The sequence below is a fragment of the Pseudopodoces humilis genome, chromosome 2 (genome assembly GCF_049639895.1).
Source record: "Pseudopodoces humilis isolate 2021_Gansu_Grassland_sample_001 chromosome 2, ASM4963989v1, whole genome shotgun sequence".
Lineage (NCBI taxonomy): Eukaryota > Metazoa > Chordata > Aves > Passeriformes > Paridae > Pseudopodoces > Pseudopodoces humilis.
This window is the reverse complement of record NC_142201.1, coordinates 84,477,595-84,495,428: the sequence shown is the minus strand read 5'-3', so window position 1 is coordinate 84,495,428 and position 17,834 is coordinate 84,477,595. Positions and strand designations below refer to the sequence as shown.

The 17,834-nt window shown below is 40.8% G+C and overlaps 1 protein-coding gene across 4 annotated transcripts in view; it reads right to left on the bottom strand.

Annotated features, from left to right (window-relative positions):
• Window positions 1–17,834, bottom strand: part of TENM4 (teneurin transmembrane protein 4) — a 591,948-nt gene that overhangs the window by 36,091 nt on the left and 538,023 nt on the right. For all 4 annotated transcript variants that reach the window (XM_088068964.1, XM_088068961.1, XM_088068963.1 and 1 more), the window contains 3 exons: window positions 17,055–17,287; window positions 7,760–7,914; window positions 3,830–4,707 (listed from right to left, as the gene is read on the bottom strand). In XM_088068964.1, the coding sequence (XP_087925090.1) occupies window positions 3,830–4,707; window positions 7,760–7,914; window positions 17,055–17,287 (1,266 nt within the window). The remainder of the gene's footprint in view (window positions 1–3,829; window positions 4,708–7,759; window positions 7,915–17,054; window positions 17,288–17,834) is intronic.

The window sequence follows — 17,834 nt, the reverse complement described above, 5'->3', positions numbered from 1 at the left end:
CTGGTAAGAACAGCACCTGGAGGAGAACCAGAGATGCTGGCTATTTTGCTGGAACTAGATGTTCTTTAAGGCCCCTTCCAACCCAAGCCATACTATGATACGGTGATTCCATGATGAACACATGTAGTGATGCCACTCTCACAACACCAGTGCTCTGTCATGTTGGGTTTCTGATTTATGGTTCTTTGTAGGCAGTCAGGTGAAGCTAAATGTTTTTAGGATGTTATTCATGGGATCACTGATGCAGTGTAAACTTGCCAGCTGTATTTACTTTACTCTTAACTTTTCAGGCAGCAGTGTCCAGCTTGCCCTGGCCCACAAACAGCTATTGTGTTCTGTGAGAAACATGAAACTTTTCCTCAGAGTCAGATTTGATGCTTTTATTTCTTTTGCCATGAGCAAAATAGAAATATGAACTTTACCCTTCCCCTCAGTCAGGACTGGAAACTACTTTGGAGCACCTTCCAGCCACTCATGTTCATAGGAATTCTCTAAATCACTTAAACCTTCCCAATGTACATTTCTGATGTTCTGATAGAGAAACCAATAACATGAAGGTAGAGAATGTTGATTTTATTTGGTTTACACCATCTTCTTCAGTTTCTTTGATAACAAGGAACTTAGACATCATCCTGCCATGCCTACACTCATCCCTGCAGCTTGTGTTTGAGTCATGCAAATCCTGTCTGTTGAGATTGTATTTTAAGAAAGGTATCAGAATCCTGATCTAAGATACCAAGAAATGGAGAATATACTGCTTTCATGGTTGGTCACTGTACCAGTTAGGTCATCTCAGCCTTACAAAATCACACTTTCTTGTCAACTTGAATTTCTCTAGCTTTGCTTTCCAGCCCCATACCCTTCTAAAGCCTTTCTCTGCTAAACTGAGAGTCCCTGTCTAGGTGAGAGCTTTGGCTGATATGTGATCTGGACACTTCCCAGTCTCATTCATGTTGAGACAAATAGATCAAGTCTTTCTTGTTCTCCCCATGAATGTATTTTTGTAGAGTTTTTATGCCCAGCCTTCAATTTTCACTGTTCTTCATAAACTGCATTGGAGCTGACAATATTAGTCACATCAACACTGCACAGGGAAAAAAATCAGCTTCCTACTAGCAACTACAAGTAGAGTGTGATGAGTAAATGTATTAATTTAATTTGTCCATCCAAGAAACAAGTTAGACAGATTTGCTGTGGAATCATGTGAGGATCCCACTGAAGACTTGATGCCTTGCTACAACTCTGAGAGTCAAGGCTCAGCCCACTTACATGTGTACCCTGGCACCAGACTGTAGAAGAATATATTTTGTTTAAATGGAACCTACTTTACCTAGCAATTGAAATATTTGACCCTTGTTTCCTATTCTAATTTTATCAGTCTGATTTTATATTCTTTCCCTGGTTACACATGCAAAACCTGGACAGAATCAATCCCTTTAATTCACTGATCTGCTTTCCAAGTCCCTAGTGGATGGGATAGGATGATAGGATAGGATAGGATAGGATAGGATAGGATAGGATAGGATAGGATAGGATAGGATAGGATAGGATAGGATAGGATAGGATAGGATAGGATAGGATAGGATAGGATAGGATAGGATAGGATAGGATAGGATAGGATAGGATAGGATAGGATGAAAAAGAATAGTCTCCAATTCAAGCACAGAAGATTTAGGCTGAGCATACAAAAAAAGCTTTCTAACAGTAACAATAATATAGGTAAATATATTGTTATCACTATTTATAAATAACTCAGATGACTGATAGAATCCATTTGACCAGACTGTAGACATCTGCAATGTAAACATCTGAAGTATCTGAACTCATCATTCTCTACTACCTTTGCAGAGATAAACTTTCAGAATACAACTCTTCTCATCCTAAAGGAAATACCTGTCATAATTCATAAGAAATTCACCTTGAAGGGGCCTGTTTCTCTCCACCTGCCTGTAAAGGGAGGCTGAAGTAACTAATTCAGATACAGATTTTTACCCTATAGTTTTATATAATTGCATCAGAAACTGTCATGAACAGTTAAATAGAGATAAGTGATCACAGGTTTCGATGAGATATCTCTGAAGACACAGTCACAATTCTATATTCAGCGATGCTGTGCTATCATACAGTGCTGACTTGCTCTAGTCAAAATTTCCATAGTCCAGCCACTGGAGAATACTGTCTTCCATTAGCTCTAAAAAGCATTCTTATGACTCTTCTGAAGTGCATAAAAGGACCAGAATGATGACTTTCACAAATGCTCTATTTTGCTGGACATCATAATGGATCACTGTTATAAATATATACACAGAGCAAGTTGGTTTTGAGCTTCTGTCTCGTTTTATCTCCTTTATATTTTCAGTTGCACTTTAAAATAAAAGATTATGTTTGAGGTATAAATCTGACCATTATGAGCTGTATTGTTTAGTTTACTTCACTGTCTGGCTGCATCTGTTTTCAAGCACAGGAACTATTGGGTTCCTTGCAAAAAGAAAATACCTCCTTGATTTAGCACAATGGTCCTGACAATACAGCTGGCTTTCACTCTTGTGGAGAAAAAACCCCTCTTTTTCCTCCCTAAGGCCTTCCTCTAGCAAATTCAATGTAAGAGGTGGAGAGTATTAACTTGGATTCACTGAGGAATATTGCTACAGTAATTGCAAGCAGGACATTGATGAAATGTTAATAACATTTCAAAAGATTCATCACAGAGTTTCCATCAGTTCTTTTCAAGGCAAGAGCTTGAGTATTAAGTGTATTAAGCAAAAAAATCTGAAATTTGGCCTGGAACATTTTAAGGAGAGAGCCAAATCAACCACGTATCAACACAAAGATATGTGGGTTTAACCAGCTTTCCTTTTCTGATTCCCTTTTTTTTTTAACAACTTTTTTGTTTGTCATCTTAAGAACTGTCTATTCTAGCCAAATTGGATTCCTACAATGGGTCTATTCTTACGGCAGCTGAATGCTTCCATGTAACCATTCAAACCACATTGGAAATGTCGCACTTAAAGAAGCGTATCAAGAGGTTACACTTTTAAATAAAAATTAAACTAAGGAAGAGGGAGGTGAAAGGGCTTTCAATAGCAGGATGAATCCTTCTAGGTGCTCTTCACTCAGTTATCTATCTTCTTCCTTTTTTATATCAGAAATGTGTTGTCTTCACAATATTTATAAGCAGGGAATTGCTAACAGTAGTACAGAAAAGAAGTACAAATATTCAAGATACTGGGTTTTTCAATGCATCCTGTCTTCTCTTTGCTTAAAACTCTTTGGGGATAGTTTTGAACAGTTCCAAGACTACTTTTAAAGCTTAGTGAGGCAAATTGCAACAGCAGGAATTGAGCAGTCCATTAATTACAGAATTGTTTCCAGAGCAAGCTCTCATTAGTCATTGCCAATTGTCATTCTACATCAGACATTTCAAACAGGCACAAAAACGACACTGCAGCATAGGAAGTAGGTGAAAAGCTGTGAAAAGAGAGGCTCTGATGGAACTTTCGTATTTCCAAGTCTTTCAAAGCCAAGAAAAACTCTCTGACACACAACCTAAATCTCCAGTCCTGACTACAGTTAAGGAGGACCAGGTGTCCAAATTACTGAGAAAAACTCAGCAGAAATTCTGTTTGACTCTTGACTTGGTAGAGGGAGCTTATTCAAGCTCTAATGCACTTACTGCCAGTATCTAGTGTTTGAGTGAAATCTAATACTCTCTGTTCTGGCCATTTTATTTGGACAATAATTCTGATCAGGGAATTAAATTCTACCAACTTTGCATGGTTCACAGAACACAGAATGAAGTCAGCAGCTCTAATATTCATAAAATACTTACTCATAAAATGTTGTCCAACCATTTTCATTGCTTTTAGTGGCAAGGAGACCAGAGTTGCCATGGTAAGTCATCATGGCTACTTCATGCCCCTGTGTTGTTACACTCTTGAGTGCACTGTTGGTACCAATTGTCACCCAGTAGACTTGGCCATCAGGCACCACCAGCCATAGGGGCATCCCTGTGGAATCTCTTCGGATATTGACTAAGTTGCCATTATTGTCAGTGATCAGGGTTATATCTCCATCTCCAGAATAAGTAAAATTGTAAAGATAATCTCCAGTGGTAAGGCTCTGAGTATAAAGGTGCTTCCCACTGGTGTCAAACAAGTAGAGTTCCTGGTCTATGGGTGAGGATAACTCATACAGATTTTGCGTGTTGAGGAACGGTTTGTTTTTCCGAATGAAGCGGATTCGGATATTCCCCAGATCGGCGACGTACAGCTCCCCATCTGCACACACGGCAAGGGAGGATGGTGCGTTGAGCTTGGCGTCCTTGGCATAGCCATCGTCCCCTGAGAAGCAGTCGCAATTGGCATCGTTCTTGCAGTCGCAGCTGCTCGGGGCGCCGGCGACCAGGGAGATCTCCCCGTTGGTGGTGACCTGCCTGATGCGGTTGATCTTCTTCTCGTCGGTCTCAGCGATGTACAGGACCCCGTTATGGGACACGGCCAGGGCGGTAGCAGACTCCAGCGTGGCGTGGATTGCCACCTTGCTGAGGAGAAAGTGATCCATGCCCGGCACCTGGCAGTGCATGGGCCTCCCCGCCACAATGCGCACTTGGTGGTTCTCAGAGATCTGCAGCACAACGTTATTGTCGAGGACGTAGAGTGAATTATCCATGGGATTCACGGCCAGATCTGTGGGCCATTCTAGACGAACCTTCATGGTAAAAAAACACAAGGGCATTTTATAACAAGATATTTTTCTACTGCATGATAGTAATAATCAACCACAATGAGGATGGAATCAACATGAATTAAAGGGGGAATGGGTGAAAAACCCCACAAGTAATTATTACTTGATAGGTGGCCATAAAGGGTATAACCTGCTGTGAGCGAGGGGGCTTAGCTCCTGGTCACTTGAAGCAGTCACATGGGGACACCCATACTCTGCACTAGAACACTGGTGGGAACAGGATGACAGACAGAGGCAAACCATTCTATGATTTTCCCTCTCCTGTGCTTTTTGAATTGACGGAAGCTGGACCTTATAGCAGAGACCAGAGACTGTAAATTTTGCTGTGTAAAGTGCTATGAAATCAGACACACAAAATAGTGACTCTTTTACTAAAGGATTTTTCACACAAGTGGCTGAACTCCTCTTGGTAAATGAGAAGGAGGGGTAGACACAAAACTGGCAGCTGGGCCAGCATGTGTGAATATCTAAGTGATAACCTATGGTTTTCTGCTTTATGCTTCAAAAATGCAGAATAGCAATTCACAGGAAATTCAGGCAATTTCAGTTCATGGAGTAGAATACTTGTGCCTTCACGGTGATTTTCACATTTTGTTTTAGCATAATGGAAAAATGGGTTCAGTAGTGGCACATCCCAGTACTACACTGATAATCCTCTAAAACAGTGACTGATAACACCACAAGTGAGTGAACACTAGAATGACTTCATTTCTAGCTCCACTTCTGCAATACACTCTTTTCAAGTGAGTCTTCTCTTTTAGCTGCTAAACCTAAAAAATGTTTACCAACAAAATTCAGAACTTTTTTTCTGTAAAGAACTCAAAATTGTGTGTTTTTCTGGATTATATTATTTTATTTCAGGTTTGTATAGAAAAAAAATCAGTGTTGTGCTGATGGGAATCCAATCAGTTCCAGGATAGTTTCTTTGTTTTGAACCTTCTTTTCTCACCATCCATCTCAGTTGCTTCTCATTTGTCTGATGTAACGAAGTTTAGAGGAGTATTTTGTAACATTACTGGAAGGAGGAGCAGTGGATGTCAGCAGACTCAGATCCAGGAAACCATCTTGCACTGTGATTTTATTTAAAACTTCTTACTTGAAGGAGTAAGAAGAGACCAGGTAAGATCTACAGGAACACAGGAAATTCCTATTTTTGAGGCCTGTAGTTAAAACATCTCTGCTACAGCCATGCTTTATTTTGATGCTTCTATATGCCTTTTAAGCATTTTTTTAAGGGATCATATGTAAGGTATTTAGTTTATTGCGTCTTTTAACACCTGGGTGCATGGGGCTTATTTTCATGGCTAAACAATTTGCTGAGCTCTGTCTACTCTGGTTCTCTGCTTGCAAAATCTCCTTCCTTTTCTCAGCTCCTGGCCTATTTTAACCCTTCTTGTAGTAAAACATTATAGCCTGTGGTTTTCTCTTTAATAATTCATGCCTCCATCCTTTCCAATGGTCTTTAAGCTCTGCAGTTTTCAGTTAGCATCAAGAGCTGAGTTTATTCTGAACTGACAAGGGAATTTTCAATTTCTTAAAAATTCCTTGTCAACAGTGGCAGCTAAATATTTCATGTCCTCATGTCCCAGGGAGCCTCAGGGACCTGGCAGGAAAGACCCTTCTATCCGCTGTAAATGATGAAAAGCTGCTTCCCAAGCTGGCTTTTATTTTTTAATTAAGCTTGTATTCAGTATGTTTCTTTAGAACGGGACTGGTTAATCTGCTAGTCCCAGTACAGGTTAATATAAAAGTGGTTCCTGTAATTTTATGAAAAGAAAAAGGAATCTTCAGCTGATATATGTTCATCTCAGAAGTGTTTGAACATGACATTGGTTTACATAGGAGCTACATAACCTGGAAGTAAATAATTTTTAAAGCCTGATTAAACAACAGTCTTGTGCTAAGTGACCCTGAAATACACATAAAGAAGAAACTAAGTCTGTATGATGAGAAACATTACAAGGTGGCCTTTAACCATCAACATTTTGCCTCTACAGAAGGCAGAACAACTTTTAAAGTCATTATTTCAGCTTGTTCATAAATTACATACAGTGGGAGCCAGTTGCAAGGAAGCAAGAATAATCTTTTCAAATTAGAGGGGAAAAAACAAGAACAGATTCCATATGGGAGCATGGAAATTATCTAGGTAGTTAGGAAAAGGAAACCCCATTGACATCTATTGTGGCTGAATAACAGTACTTAGCCCTCCAGCTATGATCTATATTTTCATAGGAGAGGACAACGTTCCTGCAGTCAGGCAAACAAGTGGCACAAAGGTTTCAAAGGACACTGTCCTAAACTGGCACAATTTGACAAGTTGGCCAGTGCCACAGAAAACTTAGTGCTGGGCTGTAACAGATTTCTTTTCTGCACCATCCAGCAGTAAAGCAATCATCAACATGAGATTTCTTTTTCTCTCTTCTTTTTTTCTCTCCACCTTGAAGCAGCAGGACTTAAAAGCCCAGCATGATGGTAGCTGCAACCAATTTGCAATCTGATGCAATTCAACATTCTTGTTTTCCTGCTGTTGCTAATTTTGGCACCACATCATCCAATCAGTATTTCCTATGTTAATTTGATTCAGGTCTAAAATTGTGCTGGGCCAAATTAGGGTGAGGGGAAGGAAAGAAAAAAAACTGTTATTAGCTAAGATGTTATAATGGAGCATGGCATATAGTCCATGGCATACAGTGAGACGTGTGTAACAAAACCTGCCTTCCCAGGAATCTGTGTCTTCCCACTGACTGGGAACTCTGAAAGAAGTCAGTTCTGTAGCTGGGACACCTTTAAAAATCTCATCCCTGGAAATCTATGAGCTAGGACAGTCAAGTGTGTTCTTCTGTCTTTACAGGGTAATTCTTCTATGATCTGGTCAATTTTATACCATAAACTACGTAGAAATGCAACTCTCCTTGAGTCCTTACCTCTTTGTCAAACCTGCTGGGGAAGCACACAGACATGCAGATAAGGGTGAAGGTGTAGGCTCTATAAAAACCAAACCAAACTACTGTCATACCTGAGAAATGTCCATAACAGAGTCACAGCTGAGAGGCCGAGCAGATGTCAAGTCATTGGAACCCAACACAGTTGAGATGATCCCATTCTGATCAATCCGCCTGATCATGGTGCCATCCACAAAGTAAATCAGCCCAAACTTGTCCACGGTGATGCCTGGGCAGGAACAAAGAAAGACAGTCAAAGTGATGGCAGCCTGACATGAGGAGCATTATATTTTATGGCATTCCAAAGGGATGAGAGGATGTGGGAGTCCTGGTTCTCGAGAGCTTTGAACTGGCATCATTCCATGGAAGGCATTTTCAAGTGGCACACAATGCAATGCAGAAATCCCAGCTCGCTTCTGGAAAAGGGCATGGCATTCGGTGAAATGCTGAAATGAAAAGGTTTTCTAATAACTGCCTGTCTTACATGTTCAGAACCCTGGTTTTATTGCTCATTGTATGAATGGTAAGCCATGCACGTAAAAATGTTACACTGATGAATCTTTCCAAAATGGCAGTGAAAAAAGCCTGTGAAAGATCCATCAGGTCAATCAAATTCCAGATAGATAAATGAGAAAGGGTTTGCCCTAGGATAATCCTACTAATATACAGTGTTTCACCTGATTCTGAATGCTGCTAGTGATTAATTTCATTGTCTAAACCTCCTTTGTAGACATACTCCTGTGTCAGTGGATTTGAGGTCTGCTGACAGCAGTTACAGGCTGCTGATCTCATTTCTTGCCCTGCATATATGTGCCATTTCACCTTCCCCTAAGCACAATTTCTCAAGTATTTGTTATGTTAGCACAACCTCCTTTAATCCTCTTTATCCTAGGCTAGCTACCCTCTGCATCTTCCATCAGAGTGCTTTACACTTTCTAATTAGACCTCACAAAAGTCTATGAATGTGATCATTCTAATTTTACATATCAGAAAATTAATAGATAATGCAATTCTCACAAGGTCACAGAGAAAGGTCATGACTGAGGCAGGAATAAGAAGTTAGGGGATCTATTCACTTCTCCTTTGTGCAAGTATAAATTAAAATAACTCCACTGATACTAATAAAGTCATTCACCTCATCTGCCCTACAAAGGCAGAATGTCAGTCATTATAATACTTGAGTGTGTTAAAGACACTAAAAGCTTGTAAAGAAACAGAAAAAGAATGTAGAGGCCTGTAACATCTTTTTCTATGCAAGTGAAAATTCTGCTTGAAATATATGAATATTAGGTTCTTCCTGTTTGATTTCTTTTCCTTGCAGGGTTAACAATCACTTGGCATAAAGCAGACATCTGCACTGTGCATCTAAGCAAGTTTCTGAAGCTATTCCAATCAGTGGAGAGAGAAATCTACTTTGAGAGTGCAATTTGTATCACCCTAAAGCCCATATCCCTGAGAGATTATACAAATCCTGCTAGAAATACCTTTTCCTTCCATTTGACTATAAAAGGAGACTACAGCAAATATCTCTAAAGAATTAAACATTTATATTGTAGGCAGATTAAATTAGTGAGCTGAATCCTCACTAGGCTGTCTCTTTGGTTGTCATCTTGGTGACAGAAATGATGGAAATACTGTTTCAGATAGAAAGCTTTGAGAATGTTTGAGGAGTGATCGGATCTTGTGTTCTTCCAAAATGCTGTTCTGCAGCCAGATCCCCTTATTTGAAACACTTACCCTCAGTCTCCATCGACTGTGAGCTCTGCTGTGAAGTGCAGATGCAGAAGTTCAAAGATCAAAAATTATAGATTTTCATAGAGCAGGGAATAATCCTCTGATTGCTTTGGCAACTAAAATCATGGCCTTCAGCCAGCACTGTAAGTATTGAGAGGGCTGGAAGCCGTGGAGGTAGGTGATACATGGAAAAAACATAGCAGATTTGATTATAAGGAAATCCACAGAAGATAATCTGGCCAGGCAGAAAAACATCAGGACTAAGTCACTGTTTGAGAGAAAGAACAAACTTCTCCATTGAGCTGAGGTAAAGGAAAGGATTCAGACATGGTTGCAACCTGTTGATTCAAAGTAAATTAGGAGTCAGAAAAGTGATGTTTCAGATCACTGAGCTGAATGGGAGCTGTGTGTTATTGCCAGGAGGCAAAAACAGCATTTTCGTTACTTCACAGCATCATCCTGCTTGAAGGGCATCACTTTGACCTGGATTGGATATTTGACCATCAGAGCAGTGTGGTTTCAGAATAGCCTCTACAGCAGTGAGGAAAAAAATTACTTGCTGTTTCAAGATGAAGTTCATTAATTTTGGAGAGGATAATATAGCAGGATTGCTGAGATAATGGATGACAGAACTGAATGACCTAAAAGATTGCTTATAGTCCTATACTTTAATACCTGTGTTCAATTCATGCCAAGGACTTGTCTTTGCAGGACCATGAAACAAAAGCCTCCAAGAGAAGCACAAGGTAACTGTTGAACATCTGAATTTACTGAGGGTGGTGAGGCACTGGCAAAGGTTTCCTAAAGAAGTTGTTGCTGCCCCATCCCTGGAAGTGTTCAAGGATAGGCTGGATGGGCTTTCAGCAACCTGGTCTAGTGGAAGGTGTCCCCCTCCCAGGGTGGGTAGGAACTAGATGGTCCTTATGGTCCCTGCCAATCCAAACCATTCTATGATTTATGAATGCCATGGGAGAAGCCACAGTAGTGGTGGCCATTTATTCTCACTACACAATATAAATACACCATTTGTATTTTAGCACTTCGTTAAATACTTGCAGAAGGATCTGATGGGATAAGCATCAATATTTCACTGGTATCCATGGCTTTCAGGAAGCTATCTTTACCTGCTATGAGATTTGTCAGCACCATGCCCTCTTCAATGAGTCATCCAGGATACTGGCACATGTCACCTGTCACTGGCATCTGCTGTTGAAGGTCTCTCCTCTTCTTAATTATTTTGCCTACTGAGTGTCAAGTTCTTTTATGTTTGCTGGCATTTGCTTAAAAAACAGGAACACAACTGATCTCTTTAAGCAACATGTTAGATGTGCTTTTTTTGGAAGAGGCATGATAGAAGGTTTAGTTGATCTTAATTGGCTTTTGTCAAACACAAGAGTTTCTTACCCATTCCTTGGTTCCTAACAAGTATTTTTCCCGGTGCCTGTCCATTAGGCTGTGTGACAAGCTAAAAGCCAGTGAAGGGTGGCAGTCTGGATAATGTGATTTTCAATGAGGCAGAATTTTCTCCCTTAGCTAGTTCCATATGTATTGCATTGGACTTATCAGCAGTGTCTGCTGGCAGTGGCTCGCTGTGTGCAGTGCTGGGGTTTGATGGCTGGTCTGATTACCCAGTTACAGTAATAATAACCTGGATGCACTCTGGCCCTCGAGCTAGCTCTGATCAGCTGATAGGGCACAACTTTATTTTGCATTCCAGCTTAGACAAAGAACTTGCACACCCAAGTAAGCTGAAGTGGGATAGCAAAGTTACCACTTATCACCCTGCTCCAGGGCAATGGTATGTGAATGTGTTCTTATCACTGAGCACTTCTCTGCTTACCCCTCTTTCATGGAGGCTAAGCAATCTCAATTGCCTCATATTTCCTGAGATGTTCTTCAGGGCAGCAGAGTTCGCAGTCTGTCAAAGCCCCAGATTCCCACTTGCACACATTCCTTATGTGGCAACTGCTCCAATCTCTTCCTGATTTTGTTGATTGTCTTGGAATCAAACCTAATTATGGAAAAGAGCCCTGCTATCCCACAGACAAGTGTCTTTGGATGGATGACTTTTGTGAAAAGGGAAAGAAGCATCTCATGATGCTTTGCAGCAGATTGTAGAGGTTAGGTTGGACTTTTGTGTTTCCTTTCTTATATAGGCACAGTTCCAGTGCTGGGAGCTGGCTCCTGCCAACAGGCACCAAAATGGATAATTCACATGTTATGTGTGTTAAGCCCAAGGCCTTGGCTTGCTTTGGCGGAAGACTCCTCTCATGTTTCCATAGGAACATAAGGGAATTACAGCCTTTCAGCATATAGCTCGAAGTTCAACCTCACAGTTACTGAGAGGAAACAGCTGCTGCCACTGCTGCCAGGTAGTGTTGCAGATCCAAACCTTAAGTTCTGAGATATGAAATACATACACTATGAAATCATTCTGGCTCCACTTGCATAAGCAGAGATCTCTTACAAAACAAGGCCCTGTAGCACCATGTGCATCACACCAGTGAGCTGTGCTGATAGAAATTTGTGATGTGATGACATTTGCTTGAAATGTCAGGACCTTGTAGCATGAAGAGGTGACAGCACAATGTTAGCTACTGGGACATGGTGAATTTCTTCTATAAGACAAACCACTAAAAGTGATTGCATGGTGTACATAGCTCTAGTTAGGAAAAGGACAAAAAACCCTTTTAACTGAAAAACAAGGCTAAAAGAAATCCAGATTTGGACCTTTCTTCTCTGACTGGATGCTGAATGACTGAGTGATAAAACGGCAGATAAAAATCAATGTCAATAAGTACAGAGGAATTCATAAGGGAAGAGGAAAGCCTAACTACCCATACACACTGACAATCTGAAGAAGAGCACACAGGAAAAAGATTCTGGAATTCTTGTGAAAAGTTTTCTGCTAAGATCAGTTTGGTGCTACGCACCGGTCAAGAAGGGAACTACAAGACAGCAAAGGTTAGTAAAGACACAGAAAAAAGAAAACAGTGGTTTGGCCTCAAAAGAACCATTCTTTTTCATGACCTGGCTAAAGAAAATGTGGAAATTATTAGCACAGGGTGCCTGGAATAACAAAACTAGGTGCTCAGGAAGGTTTCTATGCCAATTGATGCTACTGTATAAAGCACAGGTCTGGTGCAACCTCTTCAGAATGTCCCCTAAATGCTGATGACTAGCATCTGCAGTGTTAGCACAGGAACAACACATTGCCCCTCTCCCTAAGCGTCTTTTCTGGCCAGAGTAAAGGACAAGAAATTTTGTTCAGTCAGCCTCTGGTCTTCCCCAAAATGGTCCTATTATTATCTGACCATAAAAATGTTAACAGATTGTGGAGGGTTGGTTTCCTCAATTAATTCTGTCGAACTCTTCAACACTTAGCGAACAACTGAGATTTTGTTTACACATTCAGCAGGACAGAGTGAAAGAACCAATCTGTCCCCAAACTAATTACTTCATTTCACATTGGTGTTACAGTGCTAAATGAATGAGATGCCCCCTCCCTCCCCCCATGCCTTCTGAAACCTTCCTCCTATTGTGTCAGACTTGTCACTGCAATCTTTCTTAATTGCAAGCTCCTTAGTAATTTCTCTGCCACAACATTTTCCTGAGAAGAACCAATGGTGAGTACTCAGATGAAAAGAAATGCTCTGACAAGCTGGAGTTTTAATTTTTCTTTAGATTGCTTGTAGAAGAGGATCATTATTAGCAGACAATAATTAGGAAGTGGTAACACTTTAATTTACAAGGATATATTGAAATTCATTAGCATCTGAAAGCTTTGCTGTGCTCTGTGGCAAATGAATTGGACAGATCAGACTGGTTCCTAATAGCTATGATAAATACCCTGACCAAACCACTGCCACTCCTATTTCATCTGTGGATCTATCTGTCCTGTGTTCCTGTAGCTTACATTTATTAAACAAGCCAAAGATGGGTAAAGTGTGAAATTCCTGGAGTGTTTTACCCCTCCTGATGTCTTTTCTAAGCTGATGGTCTAAAAGGAGTTCTTCTTCCTTCACTGGAGTGAGACAAGAACCTCTGCCCAGAAGCTACTTCAGAGAAATGCATTGACAGGAGAAGGGATAATGGTTCTGAACTAAAATAGGATGGATTTAGATTATATATTAGAAAGAAATCCTTTCCTGTGAGGATGGTGAGCCACTGGCACAGGTTTCCCAGAGAGGCTATGGATGTCCCATCCCTGGCAGTGTTCAAGGCCAGGCTGGATGTGGCTCTGAGCAACCTGATTTAGTGAAAGGTGTCCCTGCCCATGGCAGTGGGGCTAGAACTGGGTGGTCTTTGAAGGTCCCTTTCAACCCAAAGCATTCTATAATTCTACGAAATTATCCCCTCCTAACTCAAGGGAGGTGAGAACTGGACGAAGTGATCAAAACAATTGGTTTTGAAAAGGTCTGCTGTTCAGAATGTGCAAGAACCATTCGAACAGTGTCTGCTGCAGTGGGGACCTCATCCTTCAGGCTATCAGATCCAGGAGAAGACCAGTGCCCCCAGAACGTGGTTCATCCCACCTTGAACATGTCACAGAATGAACCACCTTCAGGTTCTAGTTTCTTTCTTCTAGTTCACTAGTTTCTTTCCACTGAGAAGGGACTCCAAAACAACCTACTTAGACCAGATGTTTGACTGGTCCAAGAGGCTAAAGGCTTATGCAAAGGCATATGTTGACAACTCACGACTATTTCTCCAATCTTAATGAATTGCTGTTTTTCATCTGGCAGTAAGGTATCCCTCCATATTTCCACAAGCTGCAAATACCAGCTAATTAAAATATCATGAAAGGCAAGATTTTTATTCCTTATGTTATTTGAAAAACTGCAAAGATGTCCTTAAAATACAGAAATCCTACTTGGCATGAAGCAATTATGTTCACAGCAAAAAAAATAGGCTTAAAAAGTAGCATCCTGTGAAGAGCAATGATTCTTGAAAAACTGACTTTCCAAGTCCTTCCCCAGCCAACTGATATCTCTATAGCTACAGAGTAGTTTTCTAATTTCCTCTGACCATTCCCTTATGAGTGTTTATTTGCCTGCCAAGACACAGAAGCAGAGGGTCACTTGAGATCTACTGGTTACTTATACAATAAATCAATTTTATTTTGAACTATTATGAAATACATGAGGGAAGAGCATTTGCTAGATTCTTCTGCTAGGATGAACCACTGTGAAGGTATAAACAATGGTGTCATTACACTGTCAACGTGTGTTTTCATGTTCATCATTTATAGAAGGGTCTGGGGAGTGAGTCACACCTGCCACAGCCGTTGCCTCAGCAGAATTTGCAAAGGCATGTTACAATCAGATCAGGGAACACTGTTTAGGAACTTTCTATTGGCAGTGCCGGCTTTCTGCATTATTATTTTCTTGTTGTCATTTTGCTTCATGTCATTTCCTCTTTCACCCTCAATTTACTTCTGTTTTGTGAAATTTTGGAGCTATGAGGAATGAATGCATGAATTTTGCTGTTATACGATTGAGGTGGAAGAATGGCCTCCTGAGAGCTTCAGTTGCCAACAAGAAGGATTTCAGTGCTGAAAACTTTGAACTCCAGAGCTGTTTGCTATAGCAAAGCAGAAACATAAGTCATCTAAACCTTGTAACATTCGCACATGGATGGAAATGAATAATATCCCTCTTATCTTGTACAACGGAGAACAGAGGACCAACAAAAGTGGTGGGGTATTTTTTTGCACTGATTGAACTTCAAAGAGGTGCAGAAAATTGGATTACAGATTTCTGGATTCCCTGATCTCATGATTCATCTGCTGGACTGCCTGTATCTCTCTGCCCAAGTCACTTAATTTTCTTTTCAGTCAGCTTTCTCATTTCAGTGAGACAAATTCTACAGGGCAAACTGACCACCAGTTTGTTCCTTCGCTATACCTATGCTTCTGGCAATACTTTAGCCCAATATAATGGTTAACTCATGGAATTCTGGAGTGCTTGGAAACCATTCTGGACTCTTTGAATATTACAAGGATAGAAGTCTGGGTTTTGATGCTTTTTGGCCAAAAAAAATAACAGGTTCTCCAAAGTATATTTTTCTGCATTCTTGCCAGGAAAAAGAAAAAAAAAAATCACAGCCAGACCTAACACAAAAGCTCATTAAATCATTTTGGGTTTCTTGGATTCTGTAACAACGTCATCTCTATGTGATGAAAACTAACTTCCTGAGAATTGTGAATTGTGGAATCACTGAAGGGTTTGCGTTGGAGAGGACCTTAAAGACCATTTAATTCCAAACCCTTGCCATGGGCTGGGACTCCTTCCTCTAGGAAGGTTGATCAAAGCCCCATCCAACCTGTCCTTGAACACTTCCAGGGATGGGAGAGCCACAACTTCTTTGGGAATCTACTCTTAGTGAAATAATTTTCCATAAAATCACAGAATGGTTTGGGTTGGAAGAGACCTTTGAAAGTCATCTAGTCCAAACCTGTTGTCATGGGTAGGAGCACTTGTTGAAGGATCCCCAGGTTTTCCTGAGGGGTTGCTTTACAAAGAGGTTGGGATAGGCTTGGCCATTGTAGTGGTGAGGAAGGAGGGAGCTACCACTCCCTGATGCAATGACAAAGAAAACCTGCAGCACATTGATGTCAAAGCCAAGAACCTATAAATAACTCCTTGCACTCTGAACAGCTGCGCAGGAGATGACGCATAACAGGCAAAAATGCCACATCTCAAAAAACATTCCTGCACAGGTGCCCTTCTCAGCCCTCTTCACAAACATGGTCAAAAATCTGTGTACATACAGTGCCTTCCACCTCATTTCTATCCTGTCCATGTCATCTCTGTTCCCCCATATGTTTGGTTTTTTTATTTTTTTTTTTGGGGGGGGAGCTGTGGACAGCTGGGAGGAATGACATCCTCCATCTGCAGATCTTGTTACCTTGAGATTGCCAGACTGAAGTCTTGGCTACACACAGGACTGCATATGTTTGGCTAAACCTGTTTTGAACAATTTAGTTCACAGCCATGAAGGCTGTGTGATGCTTTTATTCTGATTCAACTGTGCTTTTATCACATTTCAGTATGTTGGAACCAGGTGAAACTGAGTTAGACCACTCCCATATCAAAGTTAGTATCCACCCCCTACAGGATTTAAGCTGGATGCTGTAATATATAATGCCAATGTCTAAACAACTATTTGTGTATCTTTGAGCTGTATGCTAGTTTTGCTGCCCTTTTATATATATACATATATACATATATACATATACATACACAGCAATGCTTATAGGGCTTTTTTTTAATGCCAAGAAAGCCTCAGTCAACTGAATGTTAGTGAATCCTGCCTAGGTTGGGAGGGACCAAGCACTGTTAGTAAGGAGGAGTAGTGGCTCAATGGGCATAAAAGTGAAGGGTGGATTTATTCCATTTCTCTCTGGACACGTGCCCATCACTGAACCCTTCTGGTTTGGCATTCCTCCCAGCCATGTGAATTTGAAGAACCATGATGACACTAGATGAGAGTGAGACATACTCACTTATTTCCAGGAGAAAGCCCTTAGGATGTGTTTCAGAATTGGAGAGGAGAGCAATCTCCAGTGTGACTAAACAAGCTGCTTTCAAAAAGCCCCCTTTAAAAATGCCAGTGGAGAAGAAGCAGTCTCACCCCTGGGATTTGTAAGGGTGGCATCAGTGCCTTTGCCTCCATCTCCACAGCGGGTATCATCAAATGGGAGGCACTGATCCCCAGTTCCAGCCAAGACCTCTGAGTTCTTCACAATGTCTTTCACTGACGTGGTTGACTTGATTTTATAGATACGTCGGCTGTTGGTGTCCGAGAGGTAGATGGAGCCGGTGATTGGATCTGTGGTCAAGTAATACTTATGAGCTGGGCTGTGGCTGAAAAACAAGGGTATGACATTATTAATTTTTTGGATGATGTGTTTCCTTAAGTCAACAGGCAATGTGAACACTTTAGAGAATAAAAATGCACAGGGCAGAAAGACTGGGAAAGTAAAGGAGTGCTGTTTTGGACAAGGTTAGTACATGGTGAATTACAGCACAGGATCCCAAGCTGTGTCCATTAGCAATCGCTGTGCCTAGTGTGCTCTCTGGCATGGAGGGAAGAAAGTGAAGGAAAGGGCTCTCTGAACCAAAACCATGCCAGGAACTACTACAGGTTGAGTTCCAGTGACTGTGTTTGCTTTATTTACTTGTTATAGAAAGTGGTGTTCGTGCAGTGCCAGGAAGTGAAGGGAAAACAGAGGACAGAAGGGAAATTAATTAAAAAAATAAAAATAATAAAAAAAAAATATCTGCCCTCCCAACAAAGACTAATACAAACTCCAAAAGGAGACTCCCTGTATAAAGCACTTGAAGATATACCCTGTAATGTCACTGCATCTAGGCTCATCTGGTGCTCCTGCTGACTCCAGCAAAGACTCTA